Genomic DNA, 15,007 nt, shown 5'->3' with positions numbered 1-15,007 from the left:
ACCCTTATAAAATACTTAAACAAACTAAAATAATCCAACAATCCACAGTCCAGTACAATAAGATAAAATCTCCATTCAGTTTCACTTTCTCCGCAAGTAAATGCCATTTTATTTCATTGTGTTGATTGTAGATGAGAGAATTTTTTTTTTTTTAAAAAATAGAAGTCAGATTTAATATTTGCAATTTAAATGACTGATCTCCTGTGTTTATTCCGTCTGCTTATAAATATCCATAACAATCACTTGAAGCAGAAGTGGTCGCTCTCTTCTCTGTCTGCATGAAGCAGAGACACGCTGGGGCTGGGGCTGCTGCAGAAGGATTTCCAGGGAACTTTCCCTTTCGAGTTCCCCAAACGGGGCCTCTAGAGAGAGCTCTACCTTTCCTTCATTTTGCTCTTTCCCTTCCCCTTTACCGGGGAAGGTACTTTCAGCCGCTGTTTTCGCCGGCTTTTTACAGAATCCCAGCGCGGGCGCCCTTAGGGCATCCTTCGGAGAGAGCGGAGCCACCAGAAGTCTCCGTGTCATCTGCAAATTTGATGAGTTCCCCTTCTATTCCCTCATCTAAGTCATTTATGAATATTTTGAAGAATACTGGGCCTAAAATGAGCCTTGTAGTACCCCACTAGTACTTCTCTCTATGTGGATGATGTATCATTAAGGACTACTTGTTGAGTATGGTTTGTCAGCCAGCTACAAATCCATGTGGTGGTGATGTTGCCTATTCCATATTTTTCTAGCTTACCAAAAAGTAGGTTGTAGTCTACTTTGTCAAATGTCTTACTGAAATCTAAGTAAACTATGTTCACAGCATTTTTCTGATCTATTTTAGTGACTTTATCAAAGAATGAAATAAATTAGTTTGCATAATCTGTTTTTAAAAAACCCATGCTGGCTACTATTTATAACTTTATTTGCTTCTAGTTGTTTGCAGATCCATTTCTTGATTATCTTTTCTAGCAGGGGTGGGTTCTACTTACCTTTACTACCAGTTTGCAACAGGAGCGTGTACACATGCGTGCTTCACTCGCTCATATGCACTTCTGCATATGTGCAGATCACCCATGATGATATTGTGGCTGGTAGGTGGAGCATCCTACCGATTTTATTACCGATTCTATAAAACCGGACTGAACTGGGAGCAACCCACCACTGTTTTCCAAGATCTTTCCAGGTATTAATGTTAGACTGATTGGTCTGTAGTTTTCTGTGTCTGTTTTTTTTTTTCCTTTTTGAAGATGGAAACCACCTCAGCCCTTTTCCAATCCTCAGGTTCTTCCCTGGTGCTCCAGGATTTTTGAAAGATATGATACAGTGGTTCTGACATAACATTTGCCAACTCCTTCAGAACTCTGGGATGTAATCTATCAGGTCCATCTGATTTATATATGTCAAGGTCAGATAGAAGTACTCTTACTATTTTCTTGCTTATTTTAATTTTTATTTCTAGTTTTTCTTTTACAGTAGTCTTTTTTTTTTTGTATGTTGGGGTATAATTTCTTTTTGCATAAAGGCTGATGCAAAGAACAAGTTAAGCAGCCCTGCTTTCTCCCTACTTTCTATTACTTCTTTGCTATCTCTCTTTAGTGGACCTATTATTTTCTTGATTTTTTTTCTTGTTATTGATATATTAAAAAAAACTTTTTAAAAAAATTATCTGACTTTTGTTGCAAGTCTATTCATTCTGAGCCTTTGCTTTCTGGACTTCATCTTTTCATGTTCTAGCTATCTGCTGATAATCAGCCTTAGTTATGTGTTCCTCTTTCCAATTTTTGTACTTGTCCTTTTTGTTTTTCAGGCTGTCAGAGATATCTTTTTGCAGCCATGCTGGTTTCTTCTTGAATTTCTTCTTGAATACCAACATTGGTATTGTCCTGGACTGAGCTTTATGATTGCATTTTTCAGACTTTCTCACGCTTCTTGAGTTGTTTTTCCCATGGATTTTTGTCCATGGAATCTTTCCTAGGGTCTCTACGAGTTTGTTAAAATCAACGCTTTTAAAGTTTAAGACAGTGGAGGAATTATTTTCTATTCCTTGTGTTTGCATTAGATTGAATTTTAGTATGACATGGTCACTTTTACCCAAGGTTCCAGCAACTTTCATTCCCTCTATCACTTCTTCTCTATTACTAAGAATTATGTCCAGTATAGCTTTACTTCTAGTTCCCTCCTCTGCCTGTTGGATGACAAAGTTGTTGGCTAGGTTAGTTAGGAATTTGTTTGCTCTCCCACTTGCTGCAGAGTTTGTCTCCCAGTTGATATCTGGATAGTTAAAGTGTCCCATTACTACTCTGGTGTGCTTCCTACATACATTTGTTAACTAGTTGACAAAAGAGTTAACAAATGTATGTATTGTTCTTAGAAAAGCTGTTGACTTTCTCTATCATTAAAATGATCAAATCTTTAACTGCTAATAATTAAACTTTTAAAAAATCATGATGCACAAGCCATTCTTTTTAATAAGGGTACTTCAAATAATGAAAGTTAATGATATTTCCCATCCTATTGTTTAGCCGCATGTGTTGCATTTTCATTTATTTATTTATTGTATTTATAAAGGTAAAGATTTCCTCTGTTCAGTCATTTCTGACTTTAGGAGATGGTGCTCATCTACATTTCTTTGCCAAGGGAGCCAGCATTGTCCAAAAATATTTCTGTGTTCATGTGGCCAGCATGACTGTATGCTGAGGTGCATGGAACATGCTTACCTTCCTACTGAAAATGTGCCTATTTATCTACTTGTTTTTTCATACTTTTTAAAATATAATTTTATTTATAATTTTTTCTTTAACATCCATAAGTGCTTAGTGAACAATGTATTGTCTGGATCAATGTACTTTATGCACAATACTAATAACAATAATAATACTGTTTAGTTATACATAATAGTATTATTTTAACTTCTAGTATTTATGTATACATAGGAATTATATTGTATTCTATTATGTATCAGTATATATAATACTATTTTCCCAATTTCTATTTTCTACCTCTATTTTCTAACCCTTAATGAAGCTGTTGCCATATTAAGAAGTATTCTATATCTATTGATAATCTCTTGCCCTTTTTTAATATTTCAGCTTATTGACTTTACAAAAAATTTCCCTTGAGATCTTGTATCTCCTTACATCCCTCATATTTAGTCTAAGTATTTCATCTACCTCAACATCTATCTCTTGCTATTGAGTCTCTAGAGCATCCATCAGGAACTCTTTCATCACTTCTAGGAGATCTTTCTCGTTATCCTCTTCTATATTTTATTTATTTTATTTTTTATTTATTTATTGTTCAAATTTATATACCGCCCTATCTCCCACAGGACTCAGGGCGGTTTACAGGCATCTAAAAAACAGATAAATACAATCTAAAAAACAATTAAAAAACTTATTATAAAGCCTAACAATTAAAATAATTAAAAATATAAAAAATAAAACCCCACTTAAAACCCATTAATTAAAACCTAACTCAGTCCTGCGCAATGAAATAAGTATGTTTTGAGCTCACGGCGGAAGGTCCGAAGGTCCGGAAGTTGACGAAGTCCCGGGGGCAGTTCGTTCCAGAGGGTGGGAGCCCCCACAGAGAAGGCCCTCCCCCTGGGCGCCACCAGACGACATTGCCTCGCTGACGGCACCCTGAGGAGTCCCTCCCTGTGAGAGCGCACGGGTCGATGAGAGGTATTCGGTAGCAGTAGGCGGTCCCGTAGATAACCCGGCCCTATGCCATGGAGCGCTTTAAAGGTGGTCACCAACACCTTGAAGCGCACCCGGAAGGCCACAGGTAGCCAGTGCAGCCTGCGCAGGATGGGTGTTATGTGGGAGCCACGAGGGGCTCCCTCTATCATCCGCGCAGCTGCATTCTGGACTAACTGCAGCCTCCGGATGCCCTTCAAGGGGAGCCCCATGTAGAGAGCATTGCAGTAATCCAGGCGAGACGTCACGAGTGCGTGAGTGACCGTGCACAGGGCATCCCGGTCCAGAAAGGGGCGCAACTGACGTACCAGGCGAACCTGGTAAAACGCCTCCTGAGACGGCCACAAATGGTCTTCTAAAGACAGCCGCTCATCCAGGAGGACGCTAAGTTGCGCACCCTCCATCGGGGCCAATGACTCGCCACCGATGGTCAGTCATGGATTTAGCTGACTGTACCGGGATGCCGGCATCCACAGCCACTCTGTCTTGGAGGGATTGAGCTTGAGCCTGTTTCTCCCCATCCAGACCCGTACGGCCTCCAGACACCGGGACAGCACTTCGATAGCTTCGTTGGGGTGGTCCGGCGTGGAAAGGTACAGCTGGGTGTCATCCGCATACAGCTGATACCTCACGCCGAAACCACTGATGATCTCACCCAGCGGCTTCATGTAGATAAAGAACAGAAGGCGAGAGGACCGCCCCCAGCGGCACCCCACAAGTGAGGCACCTCGGAGCCGACCTCTGCCCCCCTGTCAACACTGACTGCGACCGGCCGGAGAGATAGGAGGAGAACCACCGATAAACGGTGCCTCCCACTCCCAATCCCTCCAACCGGCGCAGCAGGATACCATGGTCGATGGTATCGAAAGCCGCTGTGAGGTCTAATAGGACCAGGGCAGAGCAACAACCCCTATCCCTGGCCCTCCAGAGATCATCCACCAACGCGACCAAAGCCGGCTCTGTGCTGTAACCGGGCCGGAAACCGACTGGAACGGGTCTAGATAGACGGTTTCATCCAGGTGTAGGGAAACTGATATGCCACCATATTTCTCTACAACCTTCGCCAAGCGAAGGTTGAGACCGGACGATAATTACCTAAAACAGCCGGGTCCAGGAAGGCTTTAAGGAGGGGTCTCACCACCGCCTCTTTCAAGGCGGCCGGAAAGACACCCTCCACCAAAGAAGCGGTCGAATCGCCTGAGCCAGCCTCGTGTCACCTCCTGAGTGGCCAGCACCAGCCAGGAGGGCACGGGTCCAGTAAACACGTGGTGGCATTCAGCCTACCCAACAACCTGTCCATGTCCTCGGGAGCCACAGGGTCAAACTCATCCCAGACAATGTCACCAAGACCACCCTCGGGCACCTCACCAGGGTCACCGCAATTTTGGTCCAACCCGTCCCGCAGCTGAACGATTTTATCGTATAGATAACCGTTAAACTCCTCAGCACGTCCCTGCAACGGGTCATCCCGCTCCCCCTGATGAAGGAGGGAACGAGTCACCCGGAACAGGGCGGCTGGGCGGTTATCTGCCGACGCAATGAGGGAGGAGGCGTAGCAACGCCTCGCTTCCCTCACTGCCACTAGGTAAGTCCTAGTATAGGACTTCACTAGTGTCCGATCAGCCTCAGAACGGCTAGACCTCCAGATGCTCTCTAGGCGCCTTCTCCGGCGCTTCATCCCCCTCAGCTCCTCGGAGAACCAAGGAGCCGGTTGGGACCTGCGCCGGGTCAGAGGCCGCAAAGGCACGACACGATCTAAGGCCCCCGCCGCGGCCCGTTCCCAGGCCGCAACAAGTTCCTCAGACGTGCCGCGAGCCAGACCCTCAGGGAATGGCCCAAGCTCCGTCCGGAACCTCTCAGGGTCCATCAGGCGCCTGGGACGGAACCAACGCATCGGCTCCGTCTCCCTGCGGTGTTGGATGGCGGTCAGAAAGTCCAGGCGAAGGAGAGAGTGATCTGACCATGACAAAGGTTCGATGACTATTTCCTGTAAGTCCAGATCTCTCAACCACTGACCAGAGACAAAAATCAGATCGAGTGTACCACCCCCCGTGTGGGTGGGGCCATCAACTACTTGAGTCAGGTCCAAGGCCGTCATGGAAGCCGTGAACTCCCGAGCTGCTGTCGATGACGAGCCGGCAGATGGCAAGTTAAAATCCCCCATGACTAAAAGTCTGGGGGTCTCAACTGCCACCCCAGCAAGCACCTCCAGGAGCTCGGGCAGGGCAGCTGTCACATAGCAAGGAGCCAGGTACGCGACCAGCAAGCCCATCTGACATCTATGGCCCCATTTCACAAGGAGGGATTCACACCCGACAATCTGAGGCACAGTGGTCTCCCTCGGCCCAGACTCTCCTAATCACAACCGCCACCCCCACCCCTACCCTGGGCTCTCGGCTGATGGAATGCACGGAAACCTGGTGGGCACATCTGTACCAGGGCACGCCTTCTGCGCCCAACCAGGTCTCCGTAATGCCTATAAAGTCCGCGCACCCCTGAATAAGATCGTGAATTAGGGGGCCTTATTGGCCACGGACCGTGCATTACACAGCATCAGCCAAGGCCCAGGCTCTGAGGGTCTTGACTATCCGGGAACGGGGAAGTCTGAGGCTCGGGCGCGATCGCCTGCAAGCATCGAACGCGCCCCGTAACATGATCCGAGCCCCGCCCGCCAAATCTGCCCCTCCCCAAACCGTGCAAATAGCACCACCTCTACCAATGGGACCTGAACTCCCCACAACCTTCGGACCTATTAACTCACCGCCATGAGCATGCGAGGAACTGATACCCCACCCGGCGGGTTTCCCCAACACCCGCCCTACCCTCCCACCCCTTAAAATGCCCTATCTAAAACCCCAGAGGCTCTTCCTCTTCGTGATGCCACCTCTGTGGATCCCAAGATCCGTCATTGAGGCCGGCCCTTGGTAAACGGGCCATTCCTGCGAGGCGGGGCACCTCAGGCGCAAGAGCTCCTGTACCGAATAGCAAAGGCGAATCGTGCAAATAATACTCCGCTTAGGGATAACAGTCGCCGGAGATGATCATTGTCCGGGATGGCAAGATATTAGTCTATAGTTCTGCATGGATACCCATCATCCGATGGTGGCTGAAATGATAGATAGGCTAAGGATGGAAGATGGAAAAAGTAGCCCAGTCCCAAAATCCATGGGGAAAACGAGGTGGGTACATCCTCCGACAGGTCTCAAATCGGTCTCCAAGTCTCTTCCACTATAGTTCCAAAGAACAATCCTGGCCAAAGATCCCAAAAGGCCATATAAGTGCAGATGACAGTGCTTAAATAATAGTGGGAGAAATAGGTCTCCAACGGCTGGAACATCTCCAGTAATCACCACGCCAATTCCCTCTGTTAAGATGGTTCAAGATAAAAATCTTCCAGGGAAGCCTCAGACAAATCCCACATTCCAAGTTAATCCAGAACTAATCCAGAAACCTGGCCGCTCCTCAGATCCAGGGCCTTTCCCAGAAACCGGGCCAGGCACCTCTGAGGAAGGCCGGTAAGATGTAATAGGCCGTAGATCCCAGATACGGCATAAATAAATAAATTTTAACCTTTTAAAGGGGAATATACTATTTGCATTTTAGGATTTTTTACTGTCCCATATCTTTATCTGTTTGTAACATTTGTTGATTTATCTCCTCTATTCTTTCCTCAGCTCCTTCTGATTTCTCCTCTACTTTCTGGATTTTTTGTTCATCTTTTATTGTCATTTGCTGAGAGTTTTCTAGTCTCAAATCTGTATCATGCATCAGTATCATAATCTCCCTATGATTTCTTGTCAAAGTTTCTTGAATACATTGAAGTATCAATAGTATTTCGTTTTAAAATGTATTTGTTTTTTCCTGTTGAAACATTAATTTAAAGAGTTTAAAATTACTCAATAATCAACCAAAATCCCAATGTCCCAATTGTCCGAAATCATCAAAAAAGCCAATATTAGTCAAATTTGCTCAGTCCTGGAACTGTCTTCAAAATTCACAATTTTTATAGTCCTCAAAGTCTTCCAATTTGCTCCCTCTAAATTTGTAAACTTTGTTTAATTTTTCCTCTTTCACTTTTTAGAATGTTCTATCAGATAGTATTGATAATCCAGAATGGCCCACCGGTTCCTCAAGTCTCATTAATTCACAGAATTAAGTGTTCAGTTTCAAGCGTAATTCTTGTTAATTATAGTCCACATTGCCTTATAAATCTTCAAAAGGCTCACCAGTTATTCCCAAGCAGCCAGAAAGCAAGTAAATATGGAACAACAACAACAACAACAACAAAGCCTTGCAAGTGTTGTTTGTCTTTCACTGTTTTCTTTCTTCTCTTTTGTTTCCCTTGTGTTATCAAATCTTATAATCTGTCAAGGGTTTTTCTCATCATATAATAGTATAATATATATTTTCACCAGTTGGTGGCTTCCCAGCTCTAAGTTCCAGCATTAAACGAAACAAAAGTAAAACAGCCTCGCCATTTTCTCAATATTTTGGAGAGTCTTTCTTTTTAAGAATTCTTTTATTTGGGTTTAAGTTTATATAAGTTGAAAATTGTCTCACCCAGTTCCAATCCTCTGTTCACGAACCGCTCCAGCTCATCTCTTTCTTTGGTTGCCCAGCTTTGTTCTGGCCATAATGGCTGTTTTTCTTCCTTGTTGATTGAGAGGCTACCTAGGACTGAGTGAGAGAGCCTGCTGTCCCATGGTCAACTAGGAATCCCTTCTTTCTTCACCACCCCTCCAAAGTAACTTTAGTCCCTTAAGGCCACCCAATGAGGAAGGATCAACCAGGAATTCAAGAAGCCCCACTATCTTCATCATCTCGCTGTGACACCAAACCAGAAGTTCCTATTTTTATTGTTTTGAATTGTTAGGTGGGCAATTGCTGGGGCAGGAATGGGAGCTTACCCCATTTTCTTGGGTCTTGAACCTGGCTTGTCAATTTTTAACCTTTAACTTTAACCACTGAGCTATCACACTCCCTTATTGTACTTATATTTTACATTTTCTGTTATAACAGATAATGCCATGTATGGAAATCTCCACTAAAATAGAGTTAAAAGAGAAAGACTGACCTAATAAATTAAGATACAGAGTAAACTGAAAAATCCTGACTAAAAAGAGTTAGGATAATCCATGTTCCCAGAGCTGGAGGTAGACTATCTTTTCAACCACCTTCCCGAAAAAGATAGTTGGAAACTAGATTATAACTATCCAGGTTGACTGATCCAGCTATTTTCTCTTGGAGATGGATGCTATCCCATCACTTTCAAAGCAGTGGAATGATCAAGAGAAGCATTTACCACCAAATAGATCCATTCCTCCTCTTAATAAACAAGATGGGAAATGGCTGTAAAATCCTAGTGGCTGCATCCGTGCTCTGAGGACCGTGTCTTTGGGACTAATGGATTTAAACCATCCCAGATAACATCACAATACTGTGCCTTCATTGCTAGAATTCAAGCAAGTGATTTTATCCTAAATAATCTTGACAGTGACATGCAGATGCTCCATTGATCCAATCATGTAACAAAATGTCAGTGAAGCTCCCTCTGAAATTAATAGGTCCATTAAGTGCATATTGTAGTGGTATAAAGGAAATTTGAAAAAAAATTCTTACCTTGTGATCTGGGTTGACTTTAGTATGATTTCCTTTTTGTCTGCCTTGCAATCCCGCTATTTATTGGCAATGTTCTTATAAAACCCTAGAGGGCCCTGCAGGCTTTGACATTTTTCTAAATAATTGCTATTCTTTCACTTTAGCAAAACATTTTGACAAAAATATATTTCCATTAAATTTTTATCACTTGTATAACTAGTTTTCTTTTATTTATATCTAGTTTTCCTTTATTTATTTCTAGACTCTTTCCTTATTAAATATTGTTTCAGTTGTCTAAATTCAAGTAATTTCTTAGAATAGCTCACATTGTCTTTGTTCTAAAATTTCAGTTGAATTATTAAAGGCAGCTTCCTATGGCAGTTTTCCTATCATTTAAATAGAAGTCAGGACATGTAGCCAGATAGACTAGATGTCCTGATTTCTATTTAAATAATAGGAATTAACATGTGAAAACCCTCCCTCCCTCCCTCCATTCCTCCATCCATCAATCCATCCATCCATCCATCCATCCATCCATCCTTTTTTCTATAAATGTTCAATTGAAATATCAGAAACTTTAAATTCAAGTCTACATTTGCAGTAGCCTTGAATAAACTAGACGAATGGGGGTTTATATCTTACCGAATTTACCATCCAGACCCACTACCATCCAGAGCTATTGTACTGCATTTCTCATAATTCCCAGCCATGGTGGTTATTGTAGAGTGTAAATCAGGAGTGTCAAACTCAATTTCATTGAGGGCCAATCAGTATTGGGTTTGACCTTGGAGAGCTAGGGGACTGGGCATAGTCATGTTTGTCGTGGCCATGGTGGGCGTGACATGGGATTGCACCTCTGCAAACATGGTTTTATAAACTTATAAAAATAGGGAGGCATACATTTCTGTGATTTTGTTTTTTTAATACTTACTTGATCATCTTATGAGAGAGAGAGATCAGATTGGGCTCTGTGGGAAGACTAGAACTATAAATTATTGACATAGGCTATAGAAGCAGAATACTGCAAGCCTGAAGGTAAAATGTTTTATTTTTCCTCCCTTTTATAACCTTCTGAGTCAAGGACGGCTTCCTAGAGCTTTCTAGTGGGCCCAGTGGGTCTAGAGGACTCCGGAGGCCAAAAGTGGTTGGGGGAGTGCCCACTGCCCATGCCCCATTTTTGCTAGCAGAGGCACCACTGGCCGGTCCTTTGCTATTTCCAGACCGGCCCCACAGGCCAGATCTAAATACCCCATGGGCCATATCAGACCTGTGGGCCTTGAGTTTGACACCGCTGGTATAAATCAAAGCATTTCCAGTTCAGTAGTATTGGAAGGTATTGGGCTGAAGAAAGGTGCAATAGAGATAAGTAAGTGGCTTAAGAATCTATACTTGTGCAGTTCTGCCTTCTTCTGTTTGGGATTGTGACTAATATGGTTAGCAGCACTGATTGTCAGTGCTTGGCAAGAATACAAGAATATTGTAAGATCCCAGAAGTTTCCCCGAGCCATTGTGATACCAAAGAGAGTAAGAATTGAGATGTGGCTTGCAAAAAGTAACAGCTTTTTATTTATGGCCAAAGTAAAAAGGCTGGGTGACAAGACTATATCCGAAACATACAGAGAAAATGCATGTAAGGAATAAGCACACTTAGATAAAGTTTGTCTAGGATCTTATACATTTGTTTAGCACAATCAGAGACAAAAGTTCATTATTCAATGTGGGCAATGTCTTGCCCATGCCCTCCCCCCATTATCCATGGAGTGTTCTTTGTCCATCTCTGTCCATGTTTTTATCTTACAGAGTATCCCTTTTCCTTGTGTGTTTGTGCTCCTAGACAGTCCCCTTTATCTATGGAGCAGGATGTTCCTGGGAACTGTCTCCAAGGATGTGCCTAGCTCTGACGCAAATTACAAAAGCAAGAAACCAGATAGAAAAGGATACAATTCTTTTACAGAATGAATTCCTAACAAATGATTAGATTTAGATTAGATTTAGATTTATTAGATTTTTATACCGCCCTTCTCCCGAAGGACTCAGGGCGGTTCACAGCCAGAATAAAACAATAATTATGTACACAATAAAACAATAATTAAAAAACTTATTGAATATCAGGCCAAAATTAGAACCATTTAAAACCATTAAAACCCCATAAAATTTACATCAAAATATTAAAAGCTACTAAAAATTTCTATGCCAGTCCTGCGCGAATAAATAGGTAAGTCTTCAACTCGCGGCGGAAGGTCCGAAGGTCAGGCAGTTGACGGAGTCCTGGGGGAAGTTCATTCCAGAGGGTGGGAGCCCCCACAGAGAAGGCCCTTCCCCTGGGGGCCGCCAGCCGACATTGCTTGGTGGACGGCACCCTGAGGAGTCCCTCTCTGTGAGAGCGCACGGGTTGTGTGGGAGGCAATCGGTAGCAGTAGGTGGTCCCGTAAGTAACCCGGCCCTAAGCCATGGAGCGCTTTAAAGGTAGTAACCAAAACCTTGAAGTGCACCCGAAAGACCACAGGTAGCCAGTGCAGTCTACGCAGGAGTGGTGTTACATGGGAGCCACGAACGGCTCCCTCTATCACCCGCGCAGCTGCATTCTGAACCAACTGGAGCCTCCGGGTGCTCTTCAAGGGGAGCCCCATGTAGAGAGCATTGCAATAATCCAAGCGAGAGGTAACAAGGGCATGAGTGACCGTGCATAGGGCATCCCGGTCAAGGAAGGGGCACAACTGGTGAATCAGGCGGACCTGATAAAAAGCTCTCCTGGAGACGGCCGTCAAGTGATCTTCAAAAGACAACCGCCCATCCAGGAGAATGCCCAAGTTGCGCACCCTCTCCATCGGGGCCAATGATTCGCCCCCAACAGTCAGCCGTGGCTGCAGCTGACTGTACCAGGTGCCGGCATCCACAGCCACTCCGTCTTGGAGGGATTGAGCTTGAGCCTGTTTCTCCCCATCCAGACCCGTACGGCTTCCAGACATCAGGACAGTACTTCAACAGCTTCGTTGGGGTGGCCTGGGGTAGAAAAGCACAGCTGCGTATCATCAGTGTACAGTTGGTACCTCACCCCAAAACCACTGATGATCTCACCCAGCGGCTTCATATAGAAGAAGAGGAACAGGAGAGGCAAGAGAATTGACCCCTGCGGCACCCCACACGTGAGGCGCCTCGCGGTCGATCTCTGCCCCCCTGCCAACACCGTCTGTGACTGGTCAGAGAGATAGGAGGAGAAACACTGATAAACAGTGCCTCCCACTCCCAAACTCCCCAGGTGGTGCAGCAGGATACCATGGTCGATGGTATCGAAAGCCGCTGAGAGGTCTAATAGGACCAGGGCAGAGGAATAACCCCTGGCCCTCCAGAGATCATCAACCAACGCGACCAAAGCCGTCTCCGTACTGTATCCAGGCCAAAAGCCGGACTGGAACGGGTCTAGATAGACAGTTTCATCCAGGTATTGGGTAATTGACGTACCACCACACTCTCTACAACCTTCGCCATAAAGCGAAGGTTGGAGACTGGACAATAATTTCCTAAAACAGCTGGATCCAGGGAAGGCTTCTTGAGGAGGGGTCTCACCACTGCCTCTTTCAAGGCGGCAGGGAAAACCCCTTCCAACAAAGAAGCATTAATAATCCCCCTGAGCCAGCCTCGTGTCACCTCCTGCGTGGCCAGCACCAGCCAGGAGGGGCACGGGTCCAGTAAACATGTGGTGGCATTCAACCTCCCCAGCAACCTGTCCATGTCCTCAGGGGTCACAGGGTCAAATCCATCCCAAACAGTCTCAACAAGACGGGTCTCCGACCTCTCGCCTGGATCTACCCAATTTTGATCCAACCCATCCCGAAGCTGAACGATTTTATCATATAGATAACCACTAAACTCCTCGGCATGCCCTTGTAAGGGGTCCTCCCACACCTCCTGTTGAAGGAGAGAGCGGGTCACCCAAAACAGGGCAGCCGGGCGGTTATCTGCCGACACAATGAGGGACGAAACGTAAGAACGTTTCGGATCCCTCAATGCCACTAGGTAGGTCCTACTATAGGATCTAACTAGTGTCCGGTCAGCTTCCAAATGGCTGGATCTCCAGGCACTCTCTAGGTGTCTTCTCTAGTGTTTCATCTCCCTCAGCTCCTTGGAGAACCAAGGAGCTGGTTGAGACCTGCGCCGGGTTAGAGGCCGCAAAGGCACGACACGGTCTAGAGCCCCAGCCGCGGCCAGTTCCCAGGCCACAACTAGTTCTTCAGCCGTGCCGTGGGCCAGACCCTCAGGGAACGGCCCAAGCTCCATCAGGAACCTCTCCAGGTCCATCAGGCGCCTGGGACGGAACCAACGTATTGGTCCCGTCTCCCTGCAGTGTTGAGTGACGGTCCGAAAGTCCAGGCAAAGGAGAGAATGATCTGACCATGACAAAGGCTCGGTGACTAAATCTCCTAAATCCAGATCATTCAACCACTGTCCAGAGATAAAAATCAGATCCAGTGTGCCTCCCCCAATGTGAGTAGGGCCATCAACTACTTGCGTCAGGTCCAAAGCCATCATGGACGCCATGAACTCCCGAGCCGTCGTCGATGACAAGCCGGTCGATGGCAAGTTGAAGTCCCCCATGACCATAAGTCTGGGGGTCTCAACCACCACCCCGGCAAGCACCTCCAACAGCTCGGGCAGGGCTGTTGTCACGCAGCAAGGAGCCAGGTACGTGATCAACAAGCCCATCTGAACCCTATGACCCCACTTCACAAAGAGGGATTCACAGCCGGCTATCTCAGGTATAGCCGTTCTAGACTTTCCTTAATAACAACTGCCACCCCCCCACCCCTACCTTGGGCCCTCGGTTGATGGAATGCTTGGAAACCCGGTGGGCACATTTCAACAAGGGGAACCCCCCCTTCCATGCCCAACCAGATTTCCGTAATGCCCATAAGGTCCATGGACCCCCCCTGTATAAGATCACAAATTAGGGGGGCTTTGTTAACCATGGACCATGCATTGCACAGCATCAACCGAAGGCCCAGGCTCTGAGGATCCTGGCCACCCGGGGAACGGGAGAAGTCTGAGGGGCCGGGGCACGTGATCGCTTTCAGGCAGCGAGCACGCGCCCCCAGGGATCGATATGGCCCCTCACTTTCGCCATATCTGCCCCTCCCACTTACCGTGCAGATGGAACCACCCTCACAAATAGGAACATAATCCTCCCCCGTTGCCTTCGGACCTATTGGAAAAACGCCGTGAGCGCACGCAGGAACTGCCTTCCCGGTAGATGACCCCCAACACCCACCCTTTCCCTCCCTCGCCTTAAAAATTCCCTATCTAAAAATCCCCAAAGGTTCCTACCATAGCAAAATAGTATAAGCAACTTCTTTAACAGAAGCAAAGAGCAAAGGTTAGATTGATTTGTGTCAATATGTCCTTTCAATATCATTTTAATATCAATACAGATTTCTTTTACTTCTTCATTTTTTAATCTGATAGGGTGAACTAGGAAATGAAGGGGACCAAGGCTATCCTGGGGAAGCTGGGCTACAAGGACAAAAGGTAATATTTAAGTTATATTATGCAACAATACATATGTATATATTTATACCTCACCTTTATTATTTTTATAAATAACTTAAGGCGGCCAATATATATAATGCATCTTCCTCTTTTTATTTTCCCCACAATAATCTTGTGAGATGGTTTCTCAACCTTAGCAATGTGTGGACTTCAACTCCCAATTTCAAGCTGGATCTAAT

The 15,007-nt window shown here is 45.4% G+C and overlaps 1 protein-coding gene across 1 annotated transcript in view; it reads left to right on the top strand.

Annotated features, from left to right (window-relative positions):
- The window catches only part of LOC131198230 (collagen alpha-3(VI) chain-like), a 126,194-nt gene that overhangs the window by 83,664 nt on the left and 27,523 nt on the right, over positions 1-15,007 (top strand). The window contains exon 22 of the mRNA XM_058182722.1: positions 14,745-14,807. Within this exon, the coding sequence (XP_058038705.1) occupies positions 14,745-14,807 (63 nt within the window). The remainder of the gene's footprint in view (positions 1-14,744; positions 14,808-15,007) is intronic.

The sequence above is a fragment of the Ahaetulla prasina genome, chromosome 4 (genome assembly GCF_028640845.1).
Source record: "Ahaetulla prasina isolate Xishuangbanna chromosome 4, ASM2864084v1, whole genome shotgun sequence".
NCBI classification, from domain to species: Eukaryota; Metazoa; Chordata; class Lepidosauria; order Squamata; family Colubridae; genus Ahaetulla; species Ahaetulla prasina.
The sequence above is the reverse complement of the archived record's forward strand: the minus strand, read 5'-3'. Positions and strand labels throughout refer to the sequence as shown.